This window comes from Grus americana, chromosome Z, assembly GCF_028858705.1.
Source record: "Grus americana isolate bGruAme1 chromosome Z, bGruAme1.mat, whole genome shotgun sequence".
NCBI lineage: Eukaryota > Metazoa > Chordata > Aves > Gruiformes > Gruidae > Grus > Grus americana.
In genome coordinates this window covers 85,462,218-85,486,302 of record NC_072891.1, presented here as the reverse complement: position 1 = coordinate 85,486,302, position 24,085 = coordinate 85,462,218, and the positions used below count along the sequence as shown (strand labels likewise).

At 40.9% G+C, this 24,085-nt stretch overlaps 1 protein-coding gene across 3 annotated transcripts in view; it reads left to right on the top strand.

The window, feature by feature from the left end:
- Positions 1-24,085, top strand: part of FAM172A (family with sequence similarity 172 member A) — a 267,639-nt gene that overhangs the window by 186,113 nt on the left and 57,441 nt on the right. For all 3 annotated transcript variants that reach the window (XM_054810178.1, XM_054810179.1, XM_054810180.1), the window contains 2 exons: positions 4,391-4,507; positions 7,812-7,896. In XM_054810178.1, coding sequence (XP_054666153.1) covers positions 4,391-4,507; positions 7,812-7,896 — 202 coding nt within the window. The remainder of the gene's footprint in view (positions 1-4,390; positions 4,508-7,811; positions 7,897-24,085) is intronic.

The window sequence follows — 24,085 nt, the reverse complement described above, 5'->3', positions numbered from 1 at the left end:
TGGGCAGGGACCCCCTCCACTAGCCCAGGTTGCCCAAAGCCCCATCCAACCTGGCCTTGAACACTGCCAGGGAGCCAGGGGCAGCCACAGCTTCTCTGGGCACCCTGTGCCAGGGCCTCAGCACCCTCACAGGGAAGGATTTCTGCCTCACATCCCATCTCCCTCTCCCCTCCTGCAGCTTCAGGCCATTCCCCTTGGCCTGTTACTCCCTGCCCTTGGCACCAGCCCCTCTCCAGCTTTCCTGGAGCCCCTGCAGGGACTGGAAGGGGCTCTAAGGTCTCCCTGCAGCCTTCAGTTTCAGCACGTGCACTTTAAAAGACTGTACTGGCTGAATGAAATAAAACTAGGCCTGGCAAGAGTAAATCACGCATCCCATAGCATCCTTCCCTTGGAATTTGGTACAACTCTGTAGTTCTATCCAATTTGAATGGCAGCTGGGAGCTACATTTGTGTTGAATGTTAATATATTTTACTCTTAACAATTTTATTCTACTCACTTAATTTTTAAATTTAAATTTATGTGAATTCAAAACTATTCTTAGAAAAGATAAACATGTTTTAACTGCGAGCTATCAATCCATTGAATCTGAAGCATTAACTAAGTATTGAAGCTTCTGTGGCCAAAAGCACATGTATATTTGTGCAGGGTAAATTATTATCCCTGATAAGAGGGTCTGCAGCTTGAGCATCACCCGGATCTGTTCTCCTTGGTTATTATTATCAGTTAGCATCCCATTGAAGCAGGGAACTTGAGCTGTTATTGCTCAAGTTATTGTTATTGTTATGCTGTGTTGTGACATTTCTGTGTCACTTAAAAGATGGACATGTTAGACTTCTTGTTTGAGTGAAGATTATATCCTTGATCCTTTCACCACTTGATGTATTGGTTTTGTCTATTTTTATTTCCAAGTTGGCTCATAAGCGCATGGATGCCAACCAAAACTTATTTCTTCTGGGCTGGATGTAGAGAAATCCGTAACTGAAGTTCAGTTAATCCCTTCAATCCCTCTTTGCTGCTGCATCCACGAGCCCTTGTCCTGACCCCATCAGTGTGGATGAGTTTTCAAAAAAACCTCGCATTGTCAGGCTCAGTCTCTTTGCTGATCTTCGTGAAGAGAGTACCGTTCTGCAGGCACCCACAAAGCTGAGCAGCAAACGCGAGCAGCCTGTCGAGTATTGCGTTTTATTCTCCATATCATATATGATCTGAAAAGCACAGACTGTGTGTACCATGTGAAGAAAGAGTAGGAAGAGATGGTGGTCGATGGCTGCCAGTTCTTCCATGTGCGTAGAGAAATTGGGAATAGCAAACCTGAGCTGGGTCTAGAAAGGGAGAAGGGAACTGCACGTCTGTATTTCCTTGTGATTTGAAGAAAAAGGTGATGTTCTTAGATGAACTGGGTGGCTAGTTTTCGAATCAGAAATGTGGGACACAATAGCTTGAGAAAAGACTGCTTTTCCAAAGCAGAGCGTATTTTTTCCCCTTCCTGGTCATTAGCAGTGCTTCTGAAGACCAGCCCTTCATGGAGGAAGTCATGCTGGAGCACAACGAGCTGGTGACGATTTTCAGCTTCCCCCAGCATGTAATAACTCCGAGTAATTGGTAGGTACGTGCACTTCAAGGACAATGATATTTTTGTTCCTTTGCCCGTTTAAATCGCAGCATTTTGCGCAAGACGGTGCAGGCAAACGAGTGCTTGGAATGTGCAGCCCTGGTACAGGAATATTAGTACATACGGCATGTTTCTAAAACTTACTCAATAGACAGCCAGGTTCAGTGTGAGTTGGGTGTGTGTGGCTTAATGGTTTGTTTTTAGACACTGTCTCTTTCCCAGAACTTTTTTTCTAGTAGGATTTCTGAGCCACTCTTATGGCAAGTACATGGAACGGGGGGGTCCGGTCCCCTAACCACACTGGCTGCCGTGCTGGGTTTAGGAGAAGCCTGGTAACACAAGCTCCTGACAGCTCCTAGCAGGACCTGCAGCTCTTCAGCAGGTCTTTCTGCAGATGCTGTCCTGTTTAGAGAAGGAGGTTGATGCTGCCTTACCTGTCACGTAAAGGTAAAGCAGCTGGATCGCTGTGATGCTGGTAGGAAAAAGGACTAGCCACAGCCCTCCTGAAAGCAGCCTGGCTTTCCCTTGCAATCTCTTCCATGATCATCTCATGCACGTAGCTCTGCCTGATGAAGGCGACAGTAAAGCTGCAGTCTCAAAACCAATATTTTCAGATGTTTAGCAGATCTGAACCACATTTGGGGCCTGGTGTAATTGTAAAGAATTTATTAGAACAGGACAGAACAGAGCAGAGCACAACACAACGCAACGGAATATTGGAAATGAGATACTCATTGTGAGTCCAAGTTCTGCTGAACAAGGCTGGTTGAAGCTCTGAGTGACTCGGCCCTTTGAGAGACAAAGCATCTGTGGGTGCTTGAGATGACCATACAGGTTTGGGGATGGGAATTGTAGCATCGATAAAAACCCTTGTTTTGAGGCTCTACCTTCCTCCAGACCTCAGGAGTTTCATCCCCAGTTTACCAGAATCACCGATGGTTCCTGCAATGGCCTGAAGATCATCCTGAGAGGTTCACTGTTCTTACGTATGGTTTCATCGTGGAGGGAGTTTTGCTGTCTTTATATTTACAGTGAAATTCAGTGCTCGGTATCAGGTGTTTGGTTGAAAACGTCAGTATCGTGTTACAGCTGAATGAAGCTCAGGCACTTGAAATAGATGATATTTTGTCCTAAACGAGTGGGTTTTGTGTGATTTTGTCCTGCACACACATACCTGTTATGTCCATCCTCCAAAAATTCTAGATGTTAAACGTGCCCCACAGGAGGGTAATTGATGGAAAAAATGGCGTGTATGGAAAGGTTTCACATGAAGAAAGATTACTCTTAAGAGTTTCTTCATACACACTTGCCCAAGTTGTCCTAAGCTCAGCTGAATTCCCAAGTCATGTAATACTGACATTACCAAAGACAGAGTACTGGGGAAGGTGGACACCTAATTTAATCTGGGACGGGGAGCTCTGTGTTGGCATTACCTGACCAATAGCCATGAATATTCTTCCCTTAGAAAATTTATTTGATTACACTGATTTAAAATATGCATAATGTAAATAAAACAAAACAAAAAAAAGGTAAGATGTGATAATTCTGAATATCCTACTATGGTTATGTGGAATTGGAAGTAAGAGGGTTTGTTTGGTCAAAAGGGTTTATATGCATGATATTCTGAAGAAGCCAGGAGATAGTTTGCGTAAGGTACGGAGAAACGCTACTCTTGTACGAAAAGTCTTGATCAAGATGTTTATTTTGTAGTTTCTGATGCAAAGTATAATTCACATCCCCATTGTAAAAGTCTCTTGTAGAGCAGTGTTTTCAGAGGTGCAGCCTGTATGCTGATAAGCAGTTTCTAGAGCATGAACAAAGAATGCCTGGTTTGAGAAATGTTGTATAAGTTGCCATTTATACAAAAGGAAGCTGAAAAAAAAATTAACTTTAGTGTGGCGTACATGGTGATAAAGACAGTAGTTGCGAAATGCTGGGTTTATAAGTATAATTCATTATACTTTCTTTGATCCAGTGTTACAAATTAGGGTCACTCATGTCAGGAGATTAAAACCTTTTTGTCTCTCTTTGATATCAAACTATTCTTTCCCAGTCCCTTTTATCTTGCAGAGCAGCGCTGAATTCCACAGCATCTTTGTCAGTTCACTTGTGTTACTTGCAGCAATCATTTAATTGGTTTTAGAACTAATATTATTTAGTCATACTGTCATTTGCAACAACAGAGGCTCTTTAATATCTTAAAAAATGTTGAGAGGCTCCAGCATTAGCTGGGTAAGCATATGTATAAGAGAGACCACAAAGAATTTTGGGACCACGGTGGGAGTGCAAGGTAGCTAAATTGGATAGAAAAGGAAAAAAAAAAACCCATACAAGTCAAAGTAAGATTGTACATCAGAAAAACTACAGCAATCTACTGAAAATTAGTAGATGATAGTCATGAGTAGCTTACAGTGAACCACGGGTACCAGCTTCCCTGAAGCACAGAAATAGGAACTTGGAGAAGCTTGTAAAAGGTGTCCTCAGGGAATCTTCCATTTTTTCACTATGATACCTTTAATCCTAGAATTGTCAAGCCACATGGAAAATAATAGGACTGAATAGTTCAGTCAGTTAAAAGTTAGTATTATTTCTTTTATCAAAAATATTAGGTCTTTCTATGTTTCTGGAGCTGTTAGGATTTGTATAAACTTTAAAACAAGTGAAGTCAAGTATTGAACCTGTATTGCTCTTTCTTTTTTAATTTAAGATCATTATCTGTGACTAAGCAGACTCTATTCAATAGGAAAAAAGAACTTAAAGCCAATATTTTTTAACAGATGATTCAACGAGAGGCAGAAGTAAAGAATAAGGTAACTGCTGTGGCGTTGACAGACTCAGTTCACAATGTGTGGCATCAAGAAGTTGGGAAAACTATTCGAGAGTGGATGCGAGAGGTGAGGCCGGGATTTTTAAAGACTTGCGGTATATACGTCTGCATGTGGCTCTATAAACACGTCTTTGTCCACTGACCTCTTCCATTTCTTTAGGGTATGAAAGACAGCACATTACAGGACCGTGGAAATTGTGTGCCCATACCAGCCCCTAAAATAACCCAGATTAAAGCCATTTATGAACTTCAAAGTCAGCAGTCAAAATAGTAGGAATCAAGTCCTGTGTTTCTTCCTGCTGCACAGCAATATAGAGACATATAGGAAGACAGCCCACACGCTGTCTGGTATCTGGAGCAAAGTCCTGGGCGCATCCAGTGCTCCTGGCTTGATCTGGCAATGATAAAAAAGCCACTTTAAGCTCTTTGTGACACAGTTTGGTGATTTCCACAGCTGGCAAAAAATCCTTTCCATCAGCAGTTTTATGGGATATAATTACTCCTGAGGTGCCCCAAAGTTTTCTGATGAAAAGCTGGAGTATTTGCTGCGGTACACCTACCAACGGCTAGTTGGTCCAAGATGATCTGGTGTTGGGTGATGGCCAGCAAGCACCAAGTTCCACCCTTGGGTGAAGGATGATGCCGTGCATTCGTTACTCATTTAATACTTAAGCATGGGGTTGCTGAGATTTTACAAATCACATTTTTTAAACTGAGATCAACTAAACTTCCATTTATGAGTCTCTTCCTTGCCAAATCAGGCTCATGTCCGTGTTTTCTACGTCCCTGTTGCATAATGCTAAAACAGTGGGTGCACATGGCAAATTTAAACTAGTCGTATCCTGAACTTTTTGTAAGATTTTACTTTTTCCCATGGATTTAGTGAAACTTTGTGTATAGACTGCCTATTCCCGACTTAACCTTACAGTTTTATAGGCCGTGACTGATGGGAATAGAGAATCACCTGGGATGCAGTCTGACAGCTCTGACTTAAATGTTAAAAATATAAAGAATGGTAACCCCTACAGGGTCTGTCAGAAAAATCCCCATTTTCTTTATGTGAAATCAAAACCTTGAAATATATGTTATGTAGTAAAACTGAAATTTTAAATCCTGTAATTTGAATCTGACAACTCCATTTTTCTTTAAGCATTTAGTCTGAATAAGACAAGTGCATTACCTTTAATTTCATTTGCAGAAAGTAGATCTTAAAGAATAAGTTAAATGATTAATGGCCTAAAAAGTGGATGGAGTGTCATAACTTACATTAGCATTGAAAATCTCCTATAAGAAAGAAGAATTTTACATATGTGAAGTGTGGCTGAGTGGTATTAAGACTAGCATATCACCTGGATATCTCTTACTTTAATCAGGTTTAAGGCTACTGGTAAAATGAATAATAATTAAAATATACACCTAATCGCTGCCTGTCTGTAGGGCTAATTGCTGTCATTGAAAGAATGAATTGTTAAAAAAGTAATTCTTCATTGGAGCTATCTCTCCTGTATCATTGGTGGCCTATTTTTAGTACCTATAGAAGTCATGATTTTTGAATTTATTAGGAGCTGTGATGAATGATAAAACAAATCATCCATTTACATATCTTGACACTGCTTTCGAGAATACTTATTTCTTACAGGCAAGTGTCACATTGTATATAAAAGCTGGTTAATTGTGTGCTAATCTTCTGTATTATCTCCAGCTTTCTGATGTAGTGTTCTATCAGTAGTTAATATTAATTTTACTTATTTCAAATGAATGTAATACTTCATAAAAAAATCTACTTCTTTTATGATTTCTACCATCTTACATTTGCAATTTCACATTCAGCTGTTAATTAAAATTATACATGCAAATTGTAAAATGTATAATGCTTTACTACGTTAAATCTTAAAGCCTTTGTGAAATACTTCCATTTTAACCATTTTTTACTAAAAAAGTTACATTACTGGGTAGTGTGTTTGTTTTCTTCTTTTTTTTTTTTTTCCATCGAGTTCAATAGTTTCCTTGATCTACTGTTTCTTACAAAAATCTGCCATGCTTTGTGAACTTCACTTTCTAATCTCATACAGCAACCCTTCCTTTATGTTGTTCCTGCTCTCCCTGGTCCCAGAACAGTAGGGTTGCCTTGACAAATCTATTCAAAAGCCATTCCTCGCCCTTTATTGGTGGGGACTGAAGCCTTTGAAATTCTCTCCTCACTGCAACACAGCTGACATCTTCTTCCAGACAGAATGAATTAAGGAAATACAATAAGACACTTGATCTACCAGTCAAGGATCTTTCCACAGTGAGGACGGACTCCATGGTGCACAACTAGGGCAGCAAGCATCTACAAATACACAATACATGCTTGTTTACCAGGATAGCAATCATCCATTTTTTACAATCATGATTGATGGGATGATTTTTTTAGAAATCTGTCTGAAAATTTATTGGGTCTTTCCAAAAAGTTGTGCAGGTGGTTGGTTTTTTTTTTTTTTTCTTTTCCCCTTAATGAAGTTAATAAGGTTTTCAGAAAAATGAGATTTGTAATAACAGAAGCCATGTAGATCTTGTAGTTCAGCTGCAATCTTATTAAAAACATAGTTGCTTTATAATTAAATTTTCAATTCAGTAGCTTTGGTGTCATTTCAGTATATTTTATTAAAAGCATATTATTGAATACTTCAATTCATAGGCTTCTCTGAATAGATAGCATTTGGAGCAAAATATTTTTAAAAAATCATGGTAAATTTGTCCTACTCAGAGGTTCAGGAATGAAAGGTAAATGTAAATGCTTCCTGAACATAATTCCCCGAAGACCTGTATTTGCATTTTTAAATGTTCATGCGCAATTCATCTCAGCTATATTTCCAATTATTTGAATATTAATCTGCTATCTTGATGGATTTCATTCAGTTATAATCTGTTGTTTTATGGTTTCACAACTGTTCTTTCCACAGCCCATTACATCAAAACACCCTGAAAAATTCTTAATGTTGGCAAGTGTGCAAGCTCAGTGTTTATATCAAGACCTCTTTAATAACTACAGAAAGGAAAAGCTTAAAATGTGCAGTGGGTAATTCAGGCACCGGTTGGTCCAAGCTCCTGCTTTAGTCCAGTGGCACTCCAAGTAGCACTTAAAGACATGACATTTAAGCACATAACAAATCTCCTGAATTCTCTTTTTACTTATTTACAATATCTCATTGCCAGTTAGTGTGAAGAAACTATAGTGCAGCGTACCTTCCAGTCCCTGTTGGGACTGCTATGGAAATCAGTTTGAGTATTTTGATGTGATCATTGTCCTTACTTGCAAAGTCTCTATTTTTCTTTTTGCTCTGAGTTTTTTTTTGACTTACCCCAAAACTGCCTGCCTGCTCTTACAGAACTGCTGTAACTGGGTGTCCAGCTCCGAGCCGCTGGACACTTCGGTGGAGTCCATGCTGCCCGACTGCCCCCGCGTCTCTGCAGGTACGTTGGTTTGTTTGCAGTAAGGCAGCGTACGTGTTTGTGCAGCGTGGTTATCTAAAAATGCATTTGGTTCTGAATGCATTTTAACCCTTCTACGCCAAGATGTGGTTGAAGGTGTATGGCTGCTGCTGTTTTATACAGCCCACTCTTAATTTTTTTCTTTGCTTTGCGTGGGATTGAAGTTCTCTTGTCTACTTGTAGCTTATGTTTTTCTAGTCTTCTTTTCTCTTTGTCTTTAAGTAATTGGTGACATTATAGGTAGGAGCTTAAGAAAAATAATAGCAATGATGAAAACCAGGGATTTTATCATAGATCCTTGAAGAAATATCTACCTTTATGTAAGCAAGAAGGTTTTGAAGAAGTACGTTAATGAAAGATAGCACTAAGTGGAATAAGACAGTTTCCTGAATCCTGATTAACATAAGTCTAGCTTATATAGCAAATTATTTACAGTGTCCAAGAATCTTGATGTGAGATTTCTGTTGTTTTGGAAATACTCAGCTACACTCTTTCATTAATGAATCATGAATCGGAAATCAGAAGGAGCACATGAAATAATATACAGAGACTTTTGTTAATGTGTAATAATTCCAGAAAGTAGATGTCATTGTCAGTGTAACAGGAAAATCTCAAATCTCTGTAGGAAAGTAATCTAAAATACATAAAGATGTTACTGAACTTTCATGTTTGATTATCAGATTTCCTAAAAGCCATAGGTAGCATATTTCTGTAGAATATAAAATCAGGTTCAAAGGAAGACACAGCCTATACAATATTAATTTAAAAGCTGGAACAGTGTTTGACCTTGCTCTGTGAGACGCAGTTGTTCGTTTGACAAGTTAGAGATTCATATCTGTCTGGATTTGTGAGGTTGTTAATGAGACCTAACCTTGCAGATGAAATTTAGTTTACTGCAGGATATTATTAAGTCTTGGAAAATTTAGCAGTACTTGGAGAGCTCACAACAACCAGAGACCTGAAATCACATTTCTGCTGTGGGCTGGGATCTAGCCACGCAGATCATCAGCTCTGTACAGACACAGTGCAATAGCATTGACATTGCTCTTTAGTGCTCAGGGAAATGAAATACTACTAAAATTTTCATAGATTCAACATTCATTTACCAACTTTTTGCTCCTTTAGGCATAGGTAGCAACTGGTCAGTATTTACAGTACACTTGCCAGCACTGAAAATCCTCCATCTGAGCTTCTCTTCTCTTTCTTCGTATTCATCCTATGTAAATAATGTAAAAAGTATTCTATAAAAGAAATCCTAAGTGTTATTTAAAAAACAGACTGATGCCGTAATAGGGGTGTGAATAAGTCTGAATTTTACATTCCTATTGAGAATGGGTCATAGTGGGCATAACTTTTGTACTCCACTTAATGAATTCTCAGCTACATTGAAGTCTTTCGCAGAAGAATTAATTTAAATAGGGTAGGATTTCAGCCAGTAAAAGTTGTAAAAGTTGGCTATTTGTATTTCATGCATACGTACAATGCCACTAGATTAAGATTACTGACGTTTTAGAAGTTCTTGACAGAGATTTTGGACAATGGATGCTAACTCTTTCCAGCTTGGTTCTTTATAATATAAAGACAGTTTAAAATAGTATAGCTTTATGTGTCTACTGCTGAATTATCAATTTGCTCATATGTTTTTGTTTATATTTCTTGTATTCATGTCTTACTGTAAGACATTTACAGAGGAACAAGTGAATAATTCCTACAGTGTGTTTATATAAGCAATGACATAAGCCAGCATTAGGGTAATCTGTAATAAATTTATGAAATGCTACTAGATGTAGGAGCATTAGTATTTAATGTGAGAGGTTTTATTTCACTCATTTCCTGAGAATTGCAGTACTGAAATAGCCCACACTCCAAAACTGGCAGCATTGTCCTTGGTATTTCAATGAATGACAGCGAGAGCAATCAGAGCAACGAGAGAAGATTTTTAAAAATAAACCTTTTTCAGAAGGAAGGTTCACTTTTCTGCTTGGAACCCTGTCTTTTATCTGTGTTTGCACTGAGAAGTAAGTTCGGGAATAACTGCCTCTCGGTCGCACCTCATGAGCCAGGTTTTCCAAAAAGGCGCTGATATTCAGCCACTCAATGTACTGGGATTTACAGGCAACCCCAGTTTGTGAGCAGTGCCTACTTCAGATTATGTCACAGTCTCTCCCTTAGAAGTCTCAAGAGAGAAATACATGGCCATCAAACTGGAAAACAATTTGTATTTCTAAGTAGAGTTGTTTAAGCTTTTGATTAGAGCATTATTAAGTAATTAAAATGTTTGCTGCAATTCATTCATGTCTCAGTTACAAAAAGAAATGAATACACTTTAACAATTAAACGTTGTGGGCGTGGGAGCAACAATACAGAGAAAGTAAGCCATAATAAATCCATTTTCTGTCCTCGTGACTAGAGGTGGGGTACTGCAAGGGTCCCGCCTTCATGGTCTTTCCTCCACATCTCAAGGATTTGGCTGCACACTAGTGTCATAGTTTAACATCTTCCTGCCACAGGTGATCATCACCCCAAAGAGATTTTCCCTCTAAAATTTCCCATTTAACACAGTTTTCCTGTGGTTTTTTTCCTAAAAAGCGTCTCATGCAGTGTTTAGAGATGTATCTCCCAACATCTTCCATCAGACGTGGAGTTCCTGTTGAGGCTATCTATGCAACACCACCTGTCTTGTTCCCCTTCCCATATTATTCCAACAAGAGCAAGGCATTCTTCCTCATCAGAGAGGAGTCTGCCACTGTCCCTCTGTCATTTATCTTTTACTGGACAGGGCTGTCCAGCATCACTCCCCTCTGCTCCTTCTCTGGCTCACAGGCCTCTCTGGTATCCAGCTTTGGACCATTGCCACTGGTAAGGTGGCACTGTCACCTTGTTGGCTTGGAGGTGCCCTCTGAGAGTCTCCTGCCTTCAGTTTCTTCAATTTCAGCCCTCATTAAGGACCTCTGTTAGACCTGAGGTCATCTTCCACCTCAGTCCTAATCCACCTTCCTAATGGAGTCAAACCAGAAGACCTCACTTCTGTCTCAGAGGGGGTGGTCCATTACCTATCTATCTAAGCTGTAGGCAAATGTTGCGCAGAGAAGGACTTTAAAAGCAGTCTGTACAATAAAGATCATCACATAAAACTAAGTAGGGGTGGGAGTCTCACTGGTTAGGAGATTGGAGGTCAACTTGTAATTTGATACAGACAATGGGATAGACATTTTAATGACAGGTTGTAGCATGTTGCTGCTAACCATAGTTGTAGTTCAGTTAATGCCTCTGAGACCTTGCAACATTTCTCCTAGTTCTGGAAGTTGGAGAAATGTTCACAAAGCTCACAAGCCCTTTGGGAAGCCATCCTACTGGAGCAGCTGCTGGGAGGAACAGCTGAAAGTAGGGATGGGAGAAAGCAGATCCATGGATCTGTATCCATCCCTGCTCCTGTTCAGGAATTAAATTTAATTGCAGGATGGTGGGCAAAACATCAGCCCAGGAAAGGTATTGGGGTAAATTTTGCCAGGTAAGCATGGCCTTTGTTTTCCCGAATATGAATATTTTGGGGTGCCTCATGGGGAGGACCTTAGTGTCTGGATAAGATAGATACATTCCTTAGCTCATGTGTTTGTGCCAGTGAAAACTTTTTATTTAGGAGAGAAAATAAAACTTTGCAGTATTTTGCCAAAGTGGATATGAACACTCATTTACATAATCAAATAAGAAGTTATTGTAACATTAGTAAAATGAACTGCCTAGTCAAATCCTTCTAAATCCTTTCTAGTTGACCCCCCAAATCACTAGCTATTCTTTTAACATTGCAGTCAATGTAGTTAAAACATTGTAAAATAAGGAAATTATAACATCGAAAGACAAATAAGATGACACAATAGAATGAAACATTGACAGTAGTCAAGAAAAGCTCTATTCATGGAAGAGCCTAGACTTGAAAATATGTCTTTGTAATAAGGAAAAAAGTGCAAGAATTAGTTCATGTAGCTGAATAAAGTGATCTCAGGCTGGTGGAAGAAAAGCAAACTCTTAATTTTGGGGTACAGGTATGACCTGTGCTGCTGGTGCGGAGTTTTAAACTCTGAACAGTATCCTGAGAGAGTCCTCATGTCACATGTCCTGGTACCAGACATCAAGTTTGACTCCGTATGGTGTATAAAACATTTCATTTCATCTAGGCAGGCCAAGCACAGCTTCTTTTTTTTTACTTTGAATTCAGAAAATTATTTCTAACGGGCTGCTGCAAGTGTTTGGGGTTTTTACAGATATATTGAAATAAACAGGTATAAATAGAAGGAAAAAAATTGGCTTCACAGAAGGTTGAGTTGGGAAGGGACCTCTGGAGGTCACCTGGTCCAACCCCCTGCTCAAGCACAGCCATTGGAGACAGTTACCCAGGACTATGTCCAGCCTTCCATAAGCTCCATTGCATGCCAATAAAGAAACCATGGTCATGGTAATTAATATTCACATAACGTTGGGGGGAGGGGGGGTTTATTGGTATACTTTCCGAAGACCTCACAGAGTCATGCCGTAACCGTGTGGTGTGCCAGACAGTTGTGTAGGGTTTAGGTCCGTACATGAGTATGGAGTGGACGTAGTGGTAGTTGTCCAAACTGAGGTGAGACGGTCAGCTTTGCATGTCTGTGTTGGGTTTGCGTGGCAAGGTTTTGGTAGCGGGGGGGCTACAGGGGTGGCTTCTGTGAGAAGCTGCTAGAAGCTCCCCCTGTGTCTGATAGAGCCAATGCCAGCCGGCTCTAAGACGGGCCTGCTGCTGGCCAAGGCCAAGCCAATCAGCGCCTCTGTGATAACATATTTAAGAAGAAGAAAAACACTTAGAGAGTGAGCTTTTGCAGCCGGAGAGAGGAGTGAGAAGATGTAAGAAACTCTGCAGACACCAAGGTCAGTGCAGATGGAGGGGGAGGAGGAGCTCCAGGCGCCGGAGCAGAGATCCCCCTGCAGCCCGTGGTGAAGGCCATGGTGAAGCAGGCTGTCCCCCTGCAGCCCATGGAGGAAGGATGAGGGGGTGTAGAGATTCCACCTGCAGCCTGTGGAGGACCCCACGCCAGAGCAGGTGGAGGCAGCTGAAGGCGGCTGCGGCCCGTGGGAAGCCCATGTTGGAGCAAGTTCCTGGCCGGACCGGTGGACCCGTGGAGAGGGGAGCCCACGCCAGGGCAGGTTTGGTGGCAGGACTTGTGGCCCCGTGGGGGACCCACGCTGGAGCAGTTTGCTCCTGAAGGTCTGCACCCCGTGAGAGGGACTCCATGCTGGAGCAGGGGAACGATGAGAGGAGTCCTCCCCCGAGGATGAAGAGGCGGCAGAAACACCGTGAGATGAACTGACCGTAACCCCCATTCCCTGTCCCCCTCTGCCGCTGAGGGGGGGAAGGTTGAAGCCGGGAAGATGGGAGGGGTGGGGGGAGGTGTTTTAAGAGTTGATTTTATTTTCTCATTCCTCTACTCTGTTTTGCCTAGTAATAAATTAGATGAATTCCCTCTCTAAGTTCGGTCTGTTTTGCTCATGACGATAATTAGTGAGTGATCTCTCCCTGTCCTTATCTCGACCTGCAAGCATTTCGTTATGCCTTTTCTCCCCTGTTTGGTGAAGGAGGGGAGTGAGAGAGCGGCTCTGGTGGGCACCTGGCCTTCAGCCAGGGTCAACCCACCACAATGTCTCAGCACCAAAAGGAGATCCTTCACATTGCGTGGAGGTTCAGATAGTGGTTGTTCTCCTGCTTTTCCTTTTAGAATCCTTTTAATGGGGAGAAGGGAAGGGGGGCCTGGTGGAGCTTGTCCCAACAAGGAGCAGGGTTGTCATCCATTGAGCCTCTTGGTAAAATCACAGCCGAAAGCCTTCCTGCCTGTGTTAAACTCACACTATGTACTGTAGGGCTTGGGTTGTGGTTTTTTTAGAGATTTTTCTGTATGCACATAAGAGACTTGCAGTTCAAAACAAATGAAAGATGAGATTCTGCAGAGCTCACTGAAAAACAGGGAAAAGCTTGTTACCTGCTGTTTTTGAGTCCTTGGCATAGCTTGATTTAATATCAAGACAAGAATATGGTACTAAACAGTCCCCTTGAGACTGCTGCTTTGTGCTAAGTAATAGAATAACATCAATAATCCTTCCGTGGGGCTACAGTAAATTTAAGTAAAGTTATTCTGGACTGTTAGATCTGCTTAAAAGCACTGATCCAAGAAAGCGAGCGCATCAGTTGCACAGCGAGCCTTTCCCTGGTAGAGCAGGCATGCAGCCTGGCCCCCGCGCACGCTTGCACCTACTCATCGGATAAAGCCCTTCTTGCAAAGCTTGTGTTGATACCAGGGAACACGAATTACGCATTAGATTACGGAGGTGGTAGTTTTTGTTGGCTTTGCTTAACAGGTGACTTCTGCCCGCTGTTTTGAGAGAGTTCAGCTGCGTATTTCTGTAGAAAAGCCTCGTCGAGCTGCAGATGCACCCCATGCTGAGGAGATCCTGGGGTTCAAACGGGAGGATCTCCACTGAGGTTAAATGGGCTCCGCAGCACTGCAGGGTCTGTGCACAGAGGTAATTGCTTGAGTGAGGCTTGTGACAGCCATAGGGAAGGACCAACTTAGTTCTTCCTGCTTTTTTTTCCTCATCTTTATTTGCGCCACACTACACTTCCATTCTTACACATTTATGTATCTTGCTCACAACAAGCAAGGCAGAAACAATCATAAACTGTGTTAAGCACGGGGACAATACCTGGCTCATCCCCTTAGCAGCTTTTAGACCAGTTTACCGTTTTTCAGTCTTTAATCGATTTTATGAAGACCATTCTGGGCTGTTTTCTGACATTAGTATTTTGTGACCAGGGCTAGGTGTCCAGTAACTCCAGCAATGTAAGAAATAAGTACAAAACCACGCACTTTTTACAATAGGGCAGATTATACCATTGTGCTAAAAAATGTTATTTCCACGTTCACTAGTCATTTGTGGAGATTAAGATTACAGTAATCAGTGTTTACTGTAAACCTCTTTGCATTTTATGCCTTCATGTGCATGTAGTTCTGTCAATAAAAGCTTTGCACTTCGGAGAAAAGATTAAACGCCGCAGCGTTTTGTCAAGGTGGCAGGCTCCTGCGTTCAGCTGCAGATCGGTTTGTTTTAAGGCATTTGCAACACTAACAGCGCAAATGGAGGAATGCTGGTATCTGCAGTGTGAAGGTTGTTCGTAGCCCTATGTCAGCACCCTCACATGCGGCAAGTGTTGGTCCTGCACTTCCATTTCTGCTGCTGTACGTCGTCCGTCGGGGACTGGAAATTATTACGGAAAGTTTGAAGCATCAGCCTGTCTTAGCCACAGCTCTGGCAGTTGCTGCACTAAGTCCAACTTTAACTAACATCTTAGCGTGGAAGTAAGTAGCTTTTTCACTACTCCTGATTCTTCAGAGGCGCTCTGCTTTTAGTCTTCTGCTCAGCCTCAGGTGTTGCAGGCAGCTTTTCATTTTGTGTATAATACCTAGCTGGATGAGAGCTCCTGTGTTGTGTTTTCAGTAGCTTAGCTTTACAATGCTTTGGAAAGGACAAAATCTATAAATACCTGTTGAGTGATATTGAAGATTCTGTTCCAGAACACCGGAGCCTCAAAAGTAAACATGAAAATGTGAATTTGAAAGTGTTGACTTGAATTGCCAGATGTTGCTGCGGTCAGAGAGTTTGATTTTATAAGAATTTCAATTTCATAATGCATTTTTATAACTTTTTATATGACCTGCTAGAAGTTTGATATACTACCAGTACTGCTATTTTTCAGGACAAAACACTCATATTTGTGTACAGTTCTACAAAATAGTTACATGTATTTGAGGCAATACTGATATTAGAGAATTTATCAGAAATTATTCTTGTATTCAAATGTATGTATTTACCATTGCATTTTTTTGGAGTGCAGTGAACTAAGAGTGATGTATGCTTGCCTCAGAGTCCCTGAGGCTGTCTTTGATTGTGATAATAATGAATAATGTAAATTATTACAGCCAGATATTTCCTACAAAGTGTTTGACAACGGTTAGGCTGCTGTGACCATTGCTGCCGATACTACTTAATGCTATCTCATTAGCGCTTTGTATATCCACATCTGTCTACATGTTGGCTGAAGTCCTCCTCTTGGCTTCAGGGACTTTTTGTCCGGTGCTTGTGCTTCTTCTCAGCCCATGCAGATGCCGGATGCCAGAACACGTGTTGCTTAGCCTGTCTTCTGCACAGTTGTGTTGTTAAAATACTTACGCCTTGGCTCCTTAACGGCACTTGCAGGCACAATGTCGGTACAGCAAATAGCGAACACATTCGTGTTTTGAATAGGCAGGTGCAACTTTACCTCAGATTTCCAAGTGACAGTTTAGACTGACACTTTAAAGAGACTATGTGAAGTATAATTAAGTTAATGCTAAAAAGCCAATCTAATATAGTTCAATCCACACTAGTTTTGTCTGTTGAAGGGGAAAAACTAGAACAAGAAGAGCAACCAAGTGGTGAAGGGTCTGGAGCACCAGTGTGATGAGGAGCGGCTGAGGGAACTGGGGGTGTTGAGCCTGGAGAAGACGAGGCTGAGGGGAGACCTGACAGCTCTCTGCAACTCCCTGAAAGGAGGCTGTAGCCAGGTGGGGGTCGGTCTCTTCTCCCACATAACAAGCGATAGGGTAGGAGAAAATGGCCTCAGGTTGTGCCAGGGGAGGTTTAGATTGGAGATTAGGAAACATTTCTTCACCCAAAGGGTTGTCCATCACTGGAACAGGCTGCCCAGGGCAGTGGTGGAGTCCCCGTCCCTGGAGGGATTCAAAAAACCTGTAGATGCGGTACTTGGGGAATTGGGTTAGTGGTGGCCTTGGCAGTGCTGGGTTAATGGTTGGACTTTCATGATCTTAAAGATCTTTTCCAGCCTAAATGCTTCTATGATCCTATGAGTCTGTGATTCTGTGAGGGTGGGACTCAAATTTACTTTTTCCTCCAGGGTATATCAGAATATGCCCTAGCAGAAATAGAGATTTTTTCCACCTCCTCTTGCTTTTTTGTCATGGCAGCAAAAGCTTTCCTTACATGGTGGCTCATTTGCATCTTTTTATACCCAGTGGCTTCCCAGTCTTTTAGTGCACATAGGCGACGTTACATCAGACAGTACGCCTTGCTCCTTGGTGCTTAACTGGTGAGTTAAAGCATGGTTAAAGTGTGTTTTCCACAGGGTGGAAGAGAAGGCCATAGTCCTCCCTCATTTCAGCTGTGACATACCTACAGGCTCCAGTCGAGCAATAGTGAAACTCTTTACATAGGTCTCAGTAAGTTTTCATTAAGTACTTTGTGAGCTTGAGCTTGAATGTTAGTCTTTGTATTCCAAGTTGCATCCACATTACTGTCAGCAATTTTTAAAAGTATTTTCTGTGTTTCATCCTCAGTAGCACTATGAAGCCAGAACATCTGTAGGGATCTGGTACATCAGTGTAATTGTGTAAAAGCTGTGTTCCTGCTAGAGCTCAGCACTGTGAGGAGGTATTCCCTGAGAGATGTAATCCCAAATTCAGTAGCAAGATTTTTATTTGCATTGACCTAACATCCAAAATATCATTTACATTTCAGTTTGCATTTTCTGTTAGAATTCAAATCTGGATTTGGAATTGGTAGAATTTTTCAAAAGGCATAATTTCAGTTGAAAGCTTTTTATCTTTTTTTCATAAATGTCTGTAGCTTAGACCAGGAAGGACATCTAGATAACTTTTCTCCACTTTTATATATAGATCTTTAACTTTTGATCAGATGTTGTTATGCTGAAGTTTAAAACTTGCATTTGCTTAAAATGTGTCTTCCATAAAGTCATTCAGCCTTGGCTGGAAGGATTCAAGAGATGGGGAATCCATTGCTTCCTTCCCTTTATAATTTGTCAAACTATTAAGAGGAGTGGCTCATTTCTGGTTTGACTTTGTCCGGTTTCAGGTTCCAGCCATTAGGTCTTGCTGTGCCCCTTTCTACTAAGTTAAAGAGGCATTTAGTACATTTGCTTTTTCTCCGTGTGAATTAGATAACTGGAATCAAGTCAACACTCAATTTTCTTTTGAGAAACGGAATAGATTGAGTTCTTTAAGTCTCACTGCAAGTTAATTTCTCCAGGTTTCAAATGCTTTTATACATTTTTTTGTGGCATCTCCAGTCTTTCAACATCTTTTTCTTTGAAACAGACCTGTCTGCATCTCACTAGTACGATACACAGACTTCAAATATTTACTGCCTGATTTTCTCCCGTTTCATTAGCCAACAGCCACATTTGACCCTTTTATCGCCACACTATAGAGAGTCAGTTTAGGAGGTGTTTTTCCAGTGATAGCCTTCCTAGAGCTGCTGCTCTTCTTGGTTCTAAAGTAATGTTATTAAATGTTGCAGGTAGCTTTTTTTAAAAAAAAAAAAAAAAACAAACAAATCAACAGATTAACACCAAAGAAAAGGCCATCATCTTTCTTGTTGATAACCATCCTGCCCATCTTCACGTTTACAGAAGCTTTACCACCAGTGAATTTATATTTACTTGCTGTGTTGCTGAGTAGCTGTAGAATACTCCAGCAGTAACATCTCTATTCAATAGTGGTTTCTCCATGATAACTACCTTTGCACACTGCTTAGTCTGCAGGTTCTTAGAAATAGTGAATATTGACTTCTAACCTGTTTTCGTGAGTGAACAAGAATTCTAGAGTTGTGCCATTCATCCCCTCATGAATTTATGAAACATCAATTTCTGCCTAATATTAAGTTTGAGTTGTAATTAAGTTTCACCAAGATTTGTGATAATAGTTTACAGCACCAAAGAAGAAATGAGGAACGTATCCTCCTAGTAAAAGGAAGACTTTTTAATGTCTCTTTTCAAAGAAAAGAGGGAGTGACTCAGGTGCTAGGCACAGTGCCTGGAAACAAACAGCCAGCAGAGCAGCAGTCATCACCAGCCAACCGTAGCAGGTAAGTGGCTCCAGTGTAACAACAGTATAGAGGGTTCTTTCTTCCAGAAGTTTCATGGGAAACCTGGGAAGTAGTTGCTGGAAAGAAAAAGGAGACAAAAGACTTTCTAAAAATGCTTAGCAAATTTGGCATAATTTGTCCTGCTGCTCAGAATGTTCTGGAGGAATAAATCAAATGCCTGACAAAAAATTGAATATACTCTACTTGCATATAAATCCTTACCAGCTAAACGTGCTAATTTGTCAAAGAGTGAAACTGAGTTTGTTTGTTTCAGACTTATTTTCCAGTAAGTTGCATTGGCTTGAATTAACTACCTTTTTGTACCTTACTTCTTCATTAATAGACTTCAATGTCAGAGCGTTGTGTTCCTGAAAGGCCTTTTTAGCATGCCTCAGCTTCATTCCCCAGCCCAAGGCAAGAACAGATGTTCTTACATCACTTCCCAACAGGTGCTCATCTCATTGGTTCTTTCCTTTGTGTTGTGTGATGACACATCCTCACTGGGCAGTCTCTTCCAAACTTCCAGTTTTAGTTACCCATATCTCCCTTGGTGCATGCATACAACTGCAGGAACAGCTGAGTAAGCAATGGTTATCCCCAAAAAGACATCGCCAGTTGGATAGAGTGGCAAGCACTGAGAATGATTATTCTACAGCAGATGACTTGCAATGAAAATTTGAATGAACTGGGATCGTTTTCCTTGAAGAAGAGTAGATTTCCTGGGAAGAAGAACAACAGAGGAAGACAGACATGTAAAAAGTTCCAATGAAAAAAAAATCAGAACTTATTCTTCACATCCACAGTACCTAGGGTAGGAATTTATGGACTTATATATCCATTTTTCCATTATTTTTCTTGAGATTTATGTCAGGCTAACTGTGCAAATAGTGTTGTCTGAAATTTTGGATTAGGATTTTTTCCATCTTCTGTAACTTCTCTGCTATTTTAAGTGTTATTTAAAATTAACATCAATAGCCAGTTAGCTGGTTTATGACTCTTGAATACAAACTCAGCAAGCCTGCTGATTTAGAAATATTTATCCCTGAGAAGATATTGATGAGCAGCAAAAAACAATGTACTTCATCAAACACTTAGCCTTTTTTTTTTCCAAGTAGAGGAACATATATTGAACAATTTCATACTTTCTTCTCCATTGTAATTTACAGTTTCACCATCTCCATCTGAAAATCGACATATGGTTGCTATGGATTGCATTTGTTGCTTGTATATAAAACAAAGTTCTTCATTGTGCTAAGTTTGCCAGCCATGGGTTGTTTTTCCTCAGATAACTAGCTTTCCTTATCATCTTTTTATGCCAATAACAAGCTATTGCCACCTTTTTCTATATTCCTCAACTGATTTCACTTTTTTGCTGATCCAGGAGGACTAACGCTCTGTCTTAGGTCTTTTTGTCCTCCAACAATCTTTTTTAAAATACCATTTATTTATTTATGCTTAAATATCTCATCTTGATTAAATTTGCTGATCCTTTTCCTGCCTTGAAGAAAACACCATTTTTGAAGCACCAAGAGTGCATGTTGCTGGCTGAGTCCTCTCTGCTCAATCCCACCCAATGTCATCAGGTCAGGTTCAGTGGCCAACCCCAGGCAGGCACCCGTTTGTCTTTATCCATCACAACACTGCCCGAAATGGTAAAATCATGGAAAGCATTATACCTTCTTGCATTAGAAAATCATCATTCATAGATTTTAGAAATTTTTCACATTTATGACCACCAATATCCATCTTCTGAGTTGATGCCTTCCATAGTGATGAAGCTCTCCGCACATTGCAGAGGTGTGCTTAGGGAGAAACTTTCTCCATTCTCTGGTTTGCCAAGGTTGTCTGTCACAAACCTCCCCACCAGCATCTCCTCCTGGGCTTTTTTAGCATGCCGGCATATGCGCAGTGGAGACCCAAGCTCAGATTTATCAGCATGGTTGGAACAAGTAGCGTTTTTTTTAGAACAGAGCACCACATCTTCACCATTTTTATGCACTTGAATCACTTTAAATAGGTAATAAAGAGACATTTTAGTACTTCAGGCATACAGATTGTCTTAACGGCTGTCAGTGATGCCAATTATATCAAATTCCTGCTCATGGCTGTGGTTGGACAACAAACAAGAATTGGAAAAAGTCCTAGCAGTGGCAGGGAATTGATTTTAACATTCCTTTTCTTTTTCTTTGCCACATAAATTAATTTTATTTGCAACACATGGAGGTTAAATTTATATCATATTTGCCTTCTTAGCACCCTGCCCTCAAGTTGCTAATTTAACAGTTTTCTGGCTGCTTCAGCTAGCTCTCAGCCGGGAAGATTAGTTTCCCAACCTGTGAGATAACCAAAAGATGAGAAACATGGAGCTCCGTGATGCCATTTTTAGAGGCCCTTTTCACAGTATATTTGCACTTTAAACTTTCTCCTATCAAGGAACATGCCTATATTTGGAAGGCCCAATTTTCTGTTGAGAGGACTTGTCATTTTCTGCTAACCAGTGTCAGCAACTAATCTCTTCATGTTAATGTACAGGGACAGTTAAGTGACTTGTTTTAAATGCATTGTGATTGTTATCTATTTATTAAAAGCAAAAGCAAACAACTGCTAATGTTCAGATGCTGATTGTTTACATGGTCTTAAGGACAAGGCTAATTTAAGCAGACATATTCTTACGTTATGACATGAAAACCATACTTGACGTGATAATTGTTTCTAATACGTTTATCTCAATATTATGAATACATGTATTCCAATAAATAATTTAGTGAAATACATTGATAACTAATATTTTTTAAACTATATTCAAATTTTTATGTGAAGGAAGGCAATAGGACATTTCCCCCTCACATTAATTCTTTTATTTTAGGTAGGTTTGCAAGACATACCTACAACAGCGTAACAGAGAAATAATCTGCATGGTTAATAGAGCAAACTGTTTTAAATGATGTTCGTTATTGCTGCTGTGAATACAGTAGTGAGGTTGAAGGCAAATGTTGTGTTCTTTTGAACAAACGCTGTGAAGTGCCCATCATTACTTTTAAGGACAAGAGTCGTCTTTTTGTGAGTTTAATCTTTGTGCAAATGAGGCATTGTGTATAAAAGTTCTTATCGCTTTATCTGAGATTTTTATGTTAACATAGCATTTGAAATGATACGTGTTATAAAGTATAACGTGCGTACATTTGATTTTCATTACATATAAATGAAACCCTCATATATTTGAAATCTGAAGACCAGTTTTTGACTCTCAGATACTCGCAGTGAGTCCCACAGACAGTTTACAGACGTGCGTGAGGTCAGACCTTACCCCTGACTTTGCTTTGCTAGGCAGGACAGCTCATATTTTGTTTCCACCTTTGCGTCCAGATGATCTATGCTATGACGTCAGAATTTATATACCAAACTGAGTGTTAAACTAGAAAGGCTTCTCCTGCGTATTTGAACACTCGTGCTTGGCGTGAGGGGAGCATCCCAGCCCTGCCCGAAGGTGTGCGTGCTGTGGCTGCTCCGACTGCAGTTTTCCGATGCCGCTGTGCATATGGGGAGCGTACACAAAATCTCGAGCGGTTGTGCCCCAGGAGCGGGCGTCACTTTGCAATTCCAGCGTAATTGAACTTCAAGGGTTCGTCATTACTCTGAGCAGATGCATTAAAGTGTTTGTTATTTGGGTAATTTGGGGGCAGAGGTCTAGACATCTTCTTACACAGTTTGGTCCACTCAGTGGAATCTCTTCCCTTTTCAGCATACGATTTTTCCCGTAAAGTCAAACACTTGTAAGATGATGGTTGAAGATTTCCTGACACAGTGCTCTGCTGGACTCTGATAATAATGTGTGTCAGAGTTGCAAGATAGGATTTGTTTTATTTCAGGAGTGCTCTGGATGTTTGTGATTTTGACAGTTTCCTGCTACTGATTGCAGAACTTAGACACATACATTAGGTACAGCTTGCAAATTCAGCACAGCTTATGAATCTTGCAAATTTCTTTTGGCAGCTGGGGACCTGATTCAGCTGCCACTAAAGATTCTCGGTGGTTTTGGTGGGTCTCACATCAGTTCTTTTGTCTCTCCAGACTGTTAGTTTAAACCACATGCTGAGTGCGAACTAATGACAATTTTTAAGAGCGGTTTTCTTCCTTCTTTTAATAGCTCTGGATGAAACTTATTAAACATTGGTGTCGTGCTTTGTTTGATACAATTCTCTCTGTTAGCACACATCTCCTGTCCTCCAGGAAAGTGTCAGCTTCCCATAAAGATCTATCTGCCTGCCTGTGCAGAGTAAAGGGTGCAACCTTAGGGGATGGGGAACTGCAACAGGAGGGACCCTGAGCTGTTGGTTGGCAATTTGGTCACCTTCCATTGAGATGTCGGCTTGAAACCCCTTCCACTGAAATGGGAACTGAAGTTGGTTGTTGCTTCTAACGTCAGTGGTCTAACCGCTGCACCGTCACATAGGTGAGGGCTCTCCTTTCCTCATCCATCCTAAACAAGGGTGATTCTCGCTTGTTTCTTTTCAAGGAACGGCATTCATTGCTTGCAGGCTGTGGCATCAGGACTCAAGGCATTGCTAGTCTCCATGACTTTGATTAGCCAGTCTGTGTAATTGGTTATTTTTAGCAACGCCTTGTAGATGCCATGCATTTTTGATAAAGGTAGATCATGGGACAGGGTAGCCTCACAGGTGAAGAGGCAAGATGTTAGCTCAAGCTAACAGTGGGGCTTTTTGCACACTAAGGAGAGGAGGAATCAGTGACAGAAGAACAGCCAAGAGATTGGTTTTCATATTTATTGTCTCCGAGTGAGGACAAAGCAAAGAGAAACCACAGACATCCAGAGGAGATAGCACCCAACTGCAGCGGGCTTTCCACCAGCCGAACGCCACGAGTTGCTCTCATGGAGCCAGCCCAGCAAGAGCATGCCTTAAACAAGGAGATTAGGTGCAAACTGTGCATTAGTGTTGGTATACCCAACCTGTGGGTAACCTGGCTGGCCTGGGAAACAGATGCTGATGGGGAGCCCACCATGCTGTATGATGTCAGTAGAAGGCGCACACACGTAAGCTTGGGAAGATCCGTATCTTTCTTCTAGAGCAGCGAGGGCTCGGTAGAGAATTGAGGACCTTTTCTGCTGTTTTGTGTGTTGATCATAAAGCTTATGTTTTATTAAAAGTTTAGAAATTCCAGATGATATAGAAGCATTTATATCATGTGCTGT